The sequence below is a fragment of the Furipterus horrens genome, unplaced genomic scaffold (genome assembly GCF_987537825.1).
Source record: "Furipterus horrens unplaced genomic scaffold, mFurHor1.1.pri manual_scaffold_2, whole genome shotgun sequence".
NCBI classification, from domain to species: domain Eukaryota; kingdom Metazoa; phylum Chordata; class Mammalia; order Chiroptera; family Furipteridae; genus Furipterus; species Furipterus horrens.
The window spans coordinates 9,077,573-9,090,927 of NW_028327172.1; the positions used below are offsets into that span (position 1 = coordinate 9,077,573).

Genomic DNA, 13,355 nt, shown 5'->3' on the forward strand with positions numbered 1-13,355 from the left:
AATTAAAAGGCCAAGAAAGACTGGAGCAGAAGATGCGAATGGGGTTGAGGGAGGTGGTAAGAGGTGAAAAGAAGAGGGCTGGAAGATAGGGAGGGGCCTCCCTTGTCAGGAAAACAGAGCAGAGAAAAATCAACTTGTTTCTATAGCCCTTTTGAAGCTGCGCTGGCCAGCCCTCCAGCCTATTCTCTCGCTCCAATTCTACTGGCTGGCAGGGGAAATAAAGCAGAGAGATAAAGAGCTGCCGAGGCCCTCATTGGGATTTAAAGCAATCTGGGGTTCCTTTCGCTCCATTATGGCATGGGGTCACTTGGCATTTGTCAAGGGTCCCAGAAATGAGGTAAGGCTGTTCAGCTTTGACTTCAGTTCAACAACTACAGTGTGCCTATTCAATAAATATCTGCAATTAATAAAAAATAAACAATAGCAGCTAATTCTGACAGAACGCTTACTATGTGTCAAACCTTGTGCTAAATCTATACACCAAATATTTCATTTAATCATCATGACAACCCTCTAAGGAAAGTGCTGTTATTATTCCCATTTTATAGATGACATTGGATGCAAAACTTGACCCAAGTTATGCAGCAAGGAACTTGGTTTCAAGCCTAGGCAGTTGGGTTCTGGAGGTGGGGTTTTCATCCAGGCCAGTAATCACACTGAACTGTGTCAGAGGCCCCCAGGATGCTGCTGTGTGACAATGTACAGAAATTGAGTGGAGGCACTGTTTCGGTACCCAGTCCCCTCTGCCAAATACTTCTATCCACTCAGAGGGAGTCATATGAAAATCCCATGCATCTGACCAGCACATGACCATTTGTAAATTGCTTTTGCATAAATGAGGAGCCGGGCTTAAGCAAACAAAAAGCAATGGACCAGGAGACTAAAGCCAGGTTCCAACCCCCACTCTGTAACACATGAGCTATGTGGCTCTCCTTGGGGAGTTAATCCCGAGCCATGTGCCATGCTTGACTCTTGGCTCACAGAGTATGGGAATGGGATAATGCTGGGGAGTGCAGCCGGTAAACTGTGATGGAGCAAACTCCCTCAGTGGGCTTTTTCCTGATGACTCCACGGGGTAGACAGGGCAAGCATTATGATCCTCATTACACAGGTGAGGAAACCGCACCTTGCGAAGATTCTGTGGTGTACCCGAGTGGCAGAGGCAGGAGTAGAGGTCGGGCCTCTCGATCTATGGTATACCCTCCTTCTTCTCTCCTCCCAGTGCTGAAGCTTTATGTGCAGAGACCACCCTCTGGGCAGCCTGAATTTTACTCTCAGGTGTCCAACCTAACTCTAAACCATCCCTAATGCCTAGGCTCCTGGGCTGAAGGAAGGGCCAGGCGCCTCTGGAGAAAGGGAAGATTGGATGGCTATGAGAGGCCAATCTCATAAGAAATCAGGGACTGGTAGGCAAAGGCAGCGGGTACCACATGGACCTGGGACTCTCCCATTTTGTGGTTGAGCAGATAAAGATCATAAAAAGCAATAACCACAGAACATATATCACTGACACAGTGCAGGGAATGTGCCCAGCACACGGTAACTACTCATTAATAGGGGCTGTTAATCTATTCAAAAGGCATGCCTCTACATACCAGAGAGACGAGAGGAAAGGAAGAAACACTTATTTGGCACCTACTGTATGCCAGGCACAATGGTGCGTGCTGGACAGGGAGGGGCACGCAGAGCCAGAAAGAGTCTGGCTCTGACATCAGACTTCCTAAAGTGTGAATCCTGGTCTCTGTCGTGATCAGCTATGTGCCCTTCAGCAAGTGAACTTGTAGTTTCTTTATGTGTAAAATGGGATCAAAATGCCATTTTCCACATGAAGGACTAAGCGAGGTGATAAAGCCTCCACACTGGAACACGGTGGGAGTGCAATTCATGTTGCTGCTTTTACTGGGCATGCGTGATCTCCTTTAGTCCTCACGCGGTCCTGACTGGGTATGATGGCCAGCATCTCCCCAGCAGGAAGTTGGGGCTCTGAGGTTAGGGATTGCCCCATCACAGGGCCAGAAAGAGGCAAAGTCTCAATTAGAATATGGAGCTGGGCCCCCAAAGGCCAAAGCCCCCTCTCCGACCATACCACGCTGCCTTCCACCTGCAGCCAGGGGCGTGGGACAAGAGGACAGGGAGCTCGAGTCCTGGCGGCCCCTCCTCCATCTCTGACCCGATGATCAGTCGTGCTACTGCTAATGAGTGAAGGCTAAAAGGCAGCCAAGCAAGCACCTACCCAGAGGCGATCAGCACCCGGGACTGGGCGATGGCAAGCCGCTGCAGGTTGGTCCGATTCAAGGTCGCCAGGGCCACCCTTCCAGTCTTGCCATTGGCACCTGGGGGGCTGGCGGAAGAGCCCGCAGTCGCCCCCGCTGGCGAGCTGGAGGCCTGTCGCTGGATCGGCTGCGCTGGGGCGGTCTTCACCGGGCCTCGAATGGTGCCCGTGGTGTCCAGTGGCTTGGCCCCAGGTCCTGGTGGTGCGGGGGGCTTGATCGCTCCAGAGGGGGGTATATTCTTGCGGGCCACTGGGGGCTGCAGGGGCCCAGCGCTCCCGCTCACCACGGCCGCCTTGACGCTCATCACCAGGACGCACTGCGGGCAGGAGCAGGGCGGGCCGGGGGGTGAAGCGGCCGATCCCGGGCTGGACGGCCAGGACTGGGCCTTAGGCAGGGTGCCAGTGACCATGGGGTAGACGAGATCCAGACGGCGGCGGATGCGGCGCTGGCGCTGGGTCTGCCGGTTGATCTGGCCCATGGTGCTGAAGTCAATGACGTAGCTAAAGCCGATGGAGGTGAGGTCGATCCAGGGGTGCTGCTTCTCGTAGGCGCGCTGGATGGTGATGCCCACTTCCATGTCATAGGGCGTCCACGTACCATTGTCATTCTCCCACTCCCACACCACGCCCTTCCCGGGGGCCGAGGACGGGTCGTAGTAGTTTCGGCGAACTGGGCGCAGGGTCCCTGCCAGAGGGGGACAGAGGGGAGAGTCAGGGTCAGCAAGGAATGAAACTGAATTGTGTTTCGTTAACAGGTGAACATGACGTGAGTTTCACTGTGTGCGGGGCACTAGGCTGCCTGTTGAGGGATCAGCTTTGAATGAGACCCATTCCTACCCTGTAGGAGGAGTCTGCGTCCCACCAGCATGAACACAGATGAGTTACAAGGAAAACGATGTGGCAGACAGTGCTGGCTGCCAGAAGGAGTACTTCCTGGCTTGGAGTGGGGACACCTTGGTCTGCAGTCAAGTTTGTTCACTTACTAGCTAATATCGCTCTTTCAGCCTCTTTTTCTCACCTCAGAAACAGGAGAATAACTCCTCTGCCGAGTTTTTGTGAAAATTTATTGTGACTTCTTATTAACTCTACAATTATGCGTTTGTTTATGCCAGGTTCTGGATTTCTCTTTACCTTAAGGCATATAAAACCCTTGACACCCAGTAGGTGCTCATAAATATCCCTTCTTCCCATCCCTCTAAGTCAGTGGTTCTCAACCTTCCTAATGCCACGACCCTTTAAGACAGTTCCTCATGTTGTGGTGACCCCCAACCATAAAATTATTTTTGTTGCTACTTCATAACTGTAATTTTGCTACTGTTATGAATCGTAATGTAAATATCTGATATGCAGGATGTATTTTCATTGTTACAAATTGAACATAATTGAAGCATAGTGATCAATCACAAAAACAATATGTAATTATATATGTGTTTTCTGATGGTCTTAGGCGACCCCTGTGAAAGGGTCGTTCAACCCCTAAAGGGGTTGCGACCCACAGGTTGAGAACCGCTGCTCTAAATGTTCCTGCCTCTAGGGTTGTGAAGAGAAAGAACGGAGGGCCCTGGAAACTAGAGGGCAGAGGAAGACTCTACCTCCATCCAGGAAGGCCGCCCAGCGACAGTGGCAATTGAGCTGGCCTGTTACTGTGCGAAGAGAAGGGAAAATCAGGTGGACAGCCCTCTCTCAAACTTCCCAGCATTTCTTATAGCAGCAACATCAATGGCCATAAGAAAAATTTTCTATTTATCTAATGTCTTTCTTTCAAGAAGCTCAAACCCTCCTAAAGAAATCTTCTTGATTGTTAGAGTCTTGCTGGGGGTGGGAGTAGGGTCGAGCCCAGGGTCATTGCAGGGGGATAGCACAGAGGAAGTGAGCCAGCAGGACCAGAGGGAATACAAAGCCTATAACTGTTGCTTCTTTCTCCCCTACCCACCCCAAACCTGAATTCAGACCCAACTAGGGCTCATTTCATGGGTATCCTCATCAAGGCTGAAGATGCCCAGCTCAAGGCAGGGCGGGGAAGCTGGGGAGAGCTCCAAGGTGGCCAGAATTGCCACATCTGTCATCTTGAGCTCTATCCATCATAGTGGTGGGAAAAGGCTCCCCTCCTCCGGCCTCTGACCCAGCCCTCCTCCAACCCAGAGGGAGATACCAGGACTGGGGACAGAATCCCATTCAAGGGGGGAAGAAAAGGAACAATGGCTATTCAGGCCTTTGCCAGGGTCATAACCCGCCACCACCCCCCATCTTCAAGCCCCTTAATGACCCAAAACATCAACATTCAGAAGCAGGAGGGAGAGGCAGAACAATCCCCTATTCAGCAGCAGGATCTCTGCTAGGGGACATGCGGGTAGCTAACAGGACAGGAGGAAGGGGGAGGCAACAATCTCCTGCTTTGCTTCCATATCCTTCCTAAGCAGCCAGCTTGCCGGGGAACAAAGAGCACAGACTTTGTGTCCAAGAGCAGAGGTCCTGCCCCTTTCAGCTGTGTGACAAAGCCTCAGTTTCCTCATCTGTTCGAGACCCAGGGAAGCCACTTCAAAGGGTGAATTTGAAGATGAAATGAAAGAATGAATATAAAGCATTGAAATAACACCTGTCACACATGGAAAAAGCTCAATAAAGGTTGGTGATTATTATTGTAATTAATTTTCTATTATATGTCTAAGCAGGATGGAGAAATTGGGGTGGGGAGTTTAGTTCAGGGGATGCTGTGTGTGTGTGTGTGAGAGAGAGAGAGAGAGAGAGAGAGAGAGAGAAGAGAGGAGGAGGAGGAAGAGAAAGTTTATATATAACTTATATTTGTACAATCTTCATTGTTTAGAAAGCAACTTCACCTATCCCAGACCATATGACCATCATAACAATCTAATGAAACATCTTTTAGAGGTGAGAAAATTAAGTTTCAAGAGCTTAAATAACACTTACTTGACCAATTTTCACAGATGTACTTAGAAGGCATTTTTTTTACGACAGTTGTTAGCCATCCCAGAGATGTCTGAGAATGGCCCCAGAACTCCTGGAGACCATGCCCTGGCTCTCACACACCTTTTCAGGTTTATCTTCCTCTGGGTTTGTGTTGCCTCCACTCCTGACAAACAGACAACCCTTTTATCCTCATAAGTTCCCTTGGAGTTTCTGGACCTCCTCTCCTACTAACCCATCAGATCTCTTCTACTGAAATGCTCTCCTTTGCCTGTTTTTACCTATTGAAATTTTCCTGATCACTCAGGCCCTATGCCATTTGCCATCCATTTCCTGATAGGTTCTCCCAGCCCAGCCCCCACCCTGGGGAAGTCTGGGGTACACCAGTGTCTCAGCACATCTCATGGAGGCATATACACCACAGTGCAGGTCTTTACTTTAGTGCCTTCTGCAGTGTCTGGAAGCAACGAGGGCTCCGTGGCATGCTGTGATTGATCAAAGACTTCTGGCTACTTCGGCATTTCATCATTTATCTCACACTGCTGAGTACCCGCTAGCTGCTGCAAGAAATGCCAAGACCTAGGCACTCCTCAAGTAGCTTCCAGTCTAAAACAAGACAGGTGTGTGAATGACTATTCATGGGGCAAAATAGCTATTGGAAGGGTGCCGGTGAAATGCACATCAGCAGAAAATCTGATGATATCCCCATCGTGTTTAAATCCTTTCCAATACATCCCCTGAGTTCAGGACTGAGCTCCCCTCCACCCACCAACCTCACATGAAGGCACTCTGCCCCCACTTCTGCCACCCCAGCCTCCTTTGGTCTCTACCCACCATATGCTTGTCAGGGGGCCATTCCACAATGCCAGCCCCTCCCTCCAGCCCCTCTGGCAACCCTCTTCACTGCTCATCCTCCAGATTCCTCTGGGCTGCCCTGACCAGGTCAAATTCCCATTCCTATTTTTCTTACAGCATTTATCTTGATGGGCAATTACACCTTTATTGTGTGATTAATTTGATGAATGTCTGTCTCTCTCCACTGGACTCCCAACTCCACAAGAGTGGGCATCCAGGTGTTGGCTCAGAGCTGTTTCCCCCGTGCCTAGAATGTCTAGGGGGCTCAATAAATATGAATTAAGTATTCGATAAAATAATGATGGCTTGGAGAACACTTCAAGAAATGGATGCCAGCATAAGATCTGAATGATAAGGAGAATTTCAGTAAGCAGAAATGGCAAAGGAGGGCATTTCAGTAGAAAAGACCTTGTAAATAGTTGGTGGGGGAGGGTCAGAGGGAATTCATGAGGATAAAAGGGACACCTGTTTGTCAGGTGTAGAGGAAAAGATAAAAATATTGAGGAAGATAAACCTGGAAAGGTAGGTGAGAGCCAGGGCGTAGATGGTCTAGACTGCCCTTCTGTGGTGGGTTTTATTTGTAGGCAATAAGGAGCCAGTGAAGTTTGTGACACAGAGAGGTGACAAGACCGGAGCTCCTCTGTTAATTGGTTCTAAGTGAGAATTAATGAAGGTGCTGGCAGTGAAAATGAAAAGGAGGGGACAGGCTGGAGGGACCCTACAGAGAGGAAGTGGGTAGGGCTTAACCACGAGGAGCTGAATGCTTTCCAAGAGAGCATCCAGGGTCACCTGACTCACAATCTCCAGGGATACAGTACCCTGCAGCCCCCTGGGGGTGAACATCTCCAGGGACAGGACCTGGGAATCTGCATGTGAACAGCCACCCTAAGTTCTCATCATGCCTGTCACCCGAGTAAGACTCTGAATGACAGAATGCACCAGAGAATCCCAAGATTTGACCATGGGCAGGTAGTCAAATGGTGGCACCAGGAACAGGAAGGAGGGTGTCAAGAGGAAGAGGTGGGTGTGGGAAGGGGAAATGTTGAATTCAGTTCAGGCCTAGCAGGTTAATTACAGGCAGAAAGCAGACCTCAGAACCGAAGTTGTGGGACAAGAGGTGGTAGGATTTAATTATTCTCAGAGTCCATGCCATCTGGAATGGGCTAGTCCTGGACCTTTCTATAATCAGAACCATGAGCTAGATGTTCTGAGCAAATCCACGTGGTCCTAAGGTGCAGCGACCCAAGGAAAAAGCCTTGAATGGGAAAGGGATAAAGGATGTTACCAGATGAAGGGGGGAAGAAACAGAAAGAAAGTCAGTTTCTCTTGGCAACTCACGCACCCGCACTCCAAAACCCAAGATATTTCAGCTTCTGGGAAGTGGGAGACAACGCTTTCTAAGAATGACCTCAGGTCTCTAGGGCATTTCACCACGTCTATGCAACACTGGGTTAGAGCATCTGCTGTGCCCAAGAAATCCCAGCGTCCCTCACCCTTGCTAGAATGCTCCATGAGGGCAGGAGCAGAGGTGTTTGTTATTGCTGCACCCCATGTGCTTGCAACAGTGGCTGCACAGAGGAGGTGCTCCATACGTGTTCACCACTTAAAGGAGTAGAAAAGGGGGCATTTCACTGGGAACCACAGCTCTGCCATGGGCTAGTTGTGAACCTTCGGACAAGTTAATCTCTTTCAACTTGCTTCCTTTCCTATAAAATGGAACAATAGGTCTTTCATAAGATGGCTGGGAGAATTAAAGAAGATAGTGTAAGCAATGTGCTTGGGGCACCCCCTAATATTGTAACTGTTATGTGGTCATCATGACCTTTGCCTCCTCCGATTCTGGGCTCGCAGAGGATGGAGGGTATTGTGTGTGGGGGGGGGTTTGCTGAAATCAGCTTCTGTCAAACCCTTTAATCTCTCTCCATCTGACCCTCTCACCACACGAAAGACATAAAAGAGGCCACAGTTGCACAGAAAACTCTGAACTGGAAAGATCCCTCCCTCACACCATGTCGCTTCTAAGTAGCATCCTCTCTGGTTGAGGGGCCAAACCCATTCAAATGCCAATCTGCAGGATGGGAAGAAAGGAGCCAGAGAAATCTAAAGCCTGTTCTTCATTCTGCAGAGGAAAATGAGGCCTGGGCAGTGAAGGGACTTGTTCAAAGTCACCTTGTAAGCCAGTGAGGCTGGGATGAGAGCCTGAGTCACGTCTCCCCCTGCCAGCCAGGGTCTTCCCCCATCCTGCTGCCTGGGCCCTGGAGATGGCAGTGATCAGGTACATCAGAAGACACAGGGGGGAAGTGATGCTAGAGTACAAAGGCCCAGGCACTGTCCTACAACAGAAGAAGGCCAGCCCAGGCCAGGTAAATGACCGTAGGTGGAGAGGACCCAACCATGGCTTTTGGAAGTGGCCAAGCCCCAGTTGCCTCTATCTCACCCCAGCTCTTCCCTTCTTCCAGATTCTCTAGCCCCAAATGCAGAGAGGAGACCAGCAGAGAATGCTGGGAGGCTGTCTGGGGAAGAAGGGCCCAGGGCAAACAGTCAGCGGAGTGTGTCTGAAACCTCCTAGCCATCTCCCTGGAGACAGGCTGGATAGAGTAGGAACCCAGGAGAGCTGAGAGTCTGAGGACTCCCATGGTGGCAGGGCAGGCTACTTCTAAAACAAAACAAAACAAAACAAAAAAAAACCCCACAAAGCTCCCACATCAGGAAATGTCCCCACACAGAGAGGCCAAAGGAAAAAAGAGAGGAATCGCCTCTACACAGGGGACTTCCAGCTCTCCTTTGTTTATGGGGATGTTTCTGGTTCCCAGCTTCAAACTATGGCTTAGGGGGGGGACTATGGGTAATTTAATTAAACATTGCCAGGGCTTGGCCGAGGTTGCCTGGGAGACGGTGGTCTAAAGTTCCTACCCTGTCACGGCCTCATCAACGAGCTATATTGAGAGGAACTTGTGTCTGTTGGTGGAGAATGGAGAGAAAGGGGTTTCCGAGCCCAGAAACCCAGAGATTCTATTCTACTTTGACGAAGCCCCCTGATAGACCCAGCGTTCCTGGGAATTCAGCCCAGTGCCTCCGGCACCCAGTGCGGGGCGGAAGAGACAGATGAGAATGTGAAACACACCCTGAGGCAGGCTTTGAAATGATCCAGGGCAACCTCTCTGCCTAATATCTGGGGAACTCCAGCCACTCTTCCCTGAGGACAGGCTGGCCACCGCCTGGTGCCTAGCCTTGGACTAAGCAGACCTAGTGGTCAGCCTGTCCTCAGGGAAGAGTGATCAGACCTGGGGGAGGTAGCTTCTGTCCTTCAACCCAGTGTTCTCTAGAACTTCACTTCTATAGAAAGGGTTCTTCAGGCCACGGCCCTTCCTACGTACCATGTCCCTAAACACTGATTACACTTTCTCCTTTTCCAAATGTGGGACAAGGGCTGGGAACTTTATGTCACCAGAGTGGTCCTCCATATGCTGCAGAGATTTAATTTCAAATAGAAAAGCTCACACCTGCCTGTTTCTTTTGAGCAGGACTGGAATTCCCTGTAAGGTGTCTTAACTGCTGGTCTTTCTGGTCTCATCTCCATGGCTCAGCTGTCCCCCTCTCCAGACAGCCATCCCCTGCCAAACTGACATCTCTGCCCCCTCACCTCCACAACCTCTATCCAAATTGCACAATTACATTCCCTCCCCCTCAGACACACTTAATCCTCTTTCTCAATCTCCCGTATACTCCTCATTCTCTCTTCCTCTCAGTCCTCTGGGTTCCAACTCCTTCCCTTTCCCAACAGAATTCACTCCCCTCCCCATCCTGCCCCCCAGATGATAACACTTCTGGAAGCCTTCCCCCAGAAAAGTTTACTCACTCCACCAGTGTCTGCAAAGTCGTCGGCAAATGGATTGTTGGGAGTCGTGACTGAAGATGGGACGTGGGGTGGGGGGGGGGTGGTGGTGGAGGAACGATCCCCGATCCCCCTTTCCCATGACAATCCTAATTAGCACACAGGACGCAGGGGCTTTCCAAGGGGGCCCAGATGCCCAGCTCCTGCAGCTGTTCTCCGGCCTTCTGGGACGGCCCAGGCATCCTCCGCAGTCCCTCCTCCGCAGCCCCTCCTCCCCGCACCTGCCTCTCCAGGCTCCTTTGTACTCTTGGGAAAGCTCAGCCAGAATTCCTGAAACAACCCCCGACCCCCATGAGGAGACCACAGGGAAACAGACTTGTCCCAAGTCATCAACTAAGCCTGGACACGTTGGGCCCAGCAAAGAGATGCAGCTCTGTCCTGCCGCTCCTGCCTTGGACGCGCCACCCCGACCTCCTCCCAGACGCCTCTCTTCCTTGCCCTGACGTGGGAAGGCTGGTCAGCTGCGAAGTGGGATTGTGGTGGCCACAGGGGCAACTTGCTTCTCATGCAAAGATGGGAGTTTAGTGGCCAGGGAGTCCAGTGTCCCTCATAGGCGAGGGTCTCAAGAGGAAGCTTGGGGGGCAGTTTCTGCTTAGGAATCCGCCTCCTCCTCGGCGGACAAAGGGAGCGGAGCGGCTTCCCTGCCAGGCATTCCGGAGCCCGGTCCCTCCCCCTCTCCTCTCCATCTGCTCTGGCCTGTTGCTTCAGCCCTTGGAGTGCGCCAGCAGCCGCCCTCGCCAACGCCACTGCACCCAGGCGGCTTCATCCCCCGGAGCCCCCAACTCCAGTCTCCACTCCCAGGGAGCCCGGCCCTTACCATTCGAGACGACCGCCAGAGTCTCCGGGGAATCCCCGCTTCCTTCCCCCAGTTCCCACACCCAGCACCCCGCTGTGGGAAGGCACCCCCGCCCCGGAGGGGCAGAGGCAGTAGAGCGGGTGACGAGAAGGATATGTAGCTGGCCCAAGGGTACCCGAGGCAAAGCAGGGGCGGCTGGTGGGGCGGGGTGGCCCCAGAATTTCCACCGGGGAGGACCTGGGCCCTCCAAATGCTTTAAAGGGGGCGTAAAAGAGGAGTTATTAGGAGCTGGGGTGCAGCCGGGTTTGCATAACCAGAACGCCGACCTTAATGACATGGGCGTTTATTGGCGGGGGCATCTTAAGGGGATCACGAGAAGGAAGCGCCCCCTCCGTGACCATCTCTGGGCGACACCACAGCAGGGAGGTGCGGACTGGGTGGGCCGCGGGGGCTCGCGCGGCGGGAGATCTCAGGGCGGGGAGGGGAGGGGCGCGCCGCGCGGGCGGGGCGGGGGCTGCCGGCTCACCCGTGTCCTGGCGGAACTGGTTCATGGACTGCAGGTCGATGATGTAGGGCGCGAGCCGGCTGTCCACCTGGCCCAGCACCACGCTGCCCCCGGCGCGGGGGCCCGCGCGGACCACCGCCTCGATGTGGTGGCTCACCGCCGGGCTGTAGGGACGCCAGCGGCCGTGCTCGTTCAGCCATTCCCAGACCACCACCGCCGAGGCCAGGAGCATGGCGAGCCCGGGGCTGCGGCGCTGCGCTCTCCCTCTCCCGGGCTCGGCGCGCCCGCCCTCCTCCGCTTCCTCCTGCGCCGCCGCCTCCGGGCCTCGACCGCGCCCCTCGCCCCGCGCCCCGCCGCCCCGGGCAGCCTCAGCTCCGGCCCATGGGCCGCCCCCCAGCCGCGCATCCACCGGGGCCCGAAGACCGGGGCCGCCTGGCTCCGACCGCGCGCCGCCGCCGGGGTCCGCCGCTGCCACCGCTGCTGCCGCTGCTCCGAGGGGTCGGGTGGCTTCATGCAAAAGCCCGGCTCTCCGCAGTCAGGCCCCCGCCTTGAAAAGCCACCCGGCGGGCACGCCGCCGGAGCCCGGGCGGCCGCGAGCGGGCGCTGCCTGCCACGCGAGGTCCGAGCCCTCGCACCAGTTGCGCCTCGGGCTCTGCAGTCGCCCGGGTGGGATCTCGCCGCGCGCTCGCGCTGGGAATGACACTCTGTGTTTCCCTCCCTCCCTCCCCCCCCCTTCCCACCCTTTCGCCGCACGAAATGCTGTCGCCGCCTCGGCGAGAGCTCCCCCTCCCTGCGGCTGTGCTCAGTCGCTTCCAGAATGGTTCGCTCCTCCCAAGCGGGGCGCTAAGGCAAACCCGTGCCTGCTGAGGTTACCCCAGTGCCTAGACGCCGAAAAGAGACCCGCCATGACGCGGCCCTGACACCGCAGCTGTCGCCGGGCCGCCACTTGGCAGCCTCCCTCCCAGAAATGAAGTTCTCTTCTTTTTCTTCTTTTTCGATGCAGCGTTCTCAGTGTCTGCAGTGTCTCCGGCTCGCGCACGCACCCGCACCCACACGCGTCCACACCCTCAAGCCCTCCTTGCTCGGGGGGGTATTACCTCATCTGCGCGGGCATCCTTAGCTGTCAGTCAAGGGTGCAGCCACGCCTCGGAGCTCCGGCGCCCCCTGCTGGCTCCAGGCGACGCGCGCCGGCCGATGACCGCACACCGGTTGCGGCTCAACTCCAACCGCCGCGAAGGAGACCCGGTCCAAAGGGGGGCAGCGATTGGGTGAGTGATGGATGTATATCGTCTACGTCCAGGGCATACGTGCTCTTTCTGGCCTCTTTCGCCGTTACTTGAATCAAGAAGGCTCCTGCTAAATTGATTTATTCTGCAAGATTTCTATGACCAAGAAAATGAGGCAGTAGGACAGACGCAAGCTAGACTTGGTTATTTTGGCCTTAAGTAATTAATGTGGAAAATAATCTAAAAGGGCAGATTGACATCAGGAATATATGATATTCTTTCCTGAGGAGACAGACTTTGTTTTGCTGGGGCTGCAGCCACACAAAACAATCCATTGATATGAAGGATAGGATATGGAAAAATAAAAATCTATGCTGTATTAGGAATTGGGATTATGAGCCTTTTGAAATAATCATTTTCATAATATCTTACAATCTTTGGGGAGGGGGAAGATTTACTTTCCCCTCTCTCTTTCTTGTGCTTTCGTGAATTACAGCCACTCTTGATATCATTATTGGTATTTTCCTCATCTCCTTCATCCTTTACCTTGCTCCTCACAGAGTTCTAAATGCAAAGCAAAAGAAAAAATATCATCCGTGGAGCCTCCAAAAAGCACCAGACTTGAGGCTCCCTCCGAGCTTCGTTCTCTCCGGTGTGGACTTGCCCAGAAATCTCCCCACCACGGCCTCCAGAAGCCCCAGTGCTGCTCCATGAAGGCCAGTTTCCCACTCCAGCTCAATCAACACCATTCACCAGAACATCACATTTTGGGACTTGAAGGACAAAAGGAAAAGGAGTAAAGGATACCTCATTGAATCCTACCAAGAGCCGTTATTATTCCCATTTCAAGATGGCAAGGCTTTGGGAATTTACGCCATTTG

The 13,355-nt window shown here is 53.2% G+C and overlaps 1 protein-coding gene across 3 annotated transcripts in view; it reads right to left on the bottom strand.

The window, feature by feature from the left end:
* The window catches only part of DTX4 (deltex E3 ubiquitin ligase 4), a 28,126-nt gene extending 16,559 nt beyond the window's left edge, over nt 1-11,567 (bottom strand). For 2 of the 3 annotated variants that reach the window (XM_090260931.1, XM_090260939.1), the window contains exons 1-2: nt 11,270-11,567; nt 2,234-2,957 (exon numbers count right to left, since the gene is read on the bottom strand). In XM_090260931.1, the coding sequence (XP_090117057.1) occupies nt 2,234-2,957; nt 11,270-11,480 (935 nt within the window). In that variant the 5' untranslated portion in view covers nt 11,481-11,567. Of the gene's footprint in view, nt 1-2,233; nt 2,958-3,864; nt 4,158-11,269 lie in introns of those variants that run through there. The other variant, XM_090260945.1, reaches the window with a different exon arrangement.
* Between the last annotated feature and the right edge of the window lie 1,788 nt (nt 11,568-13,355).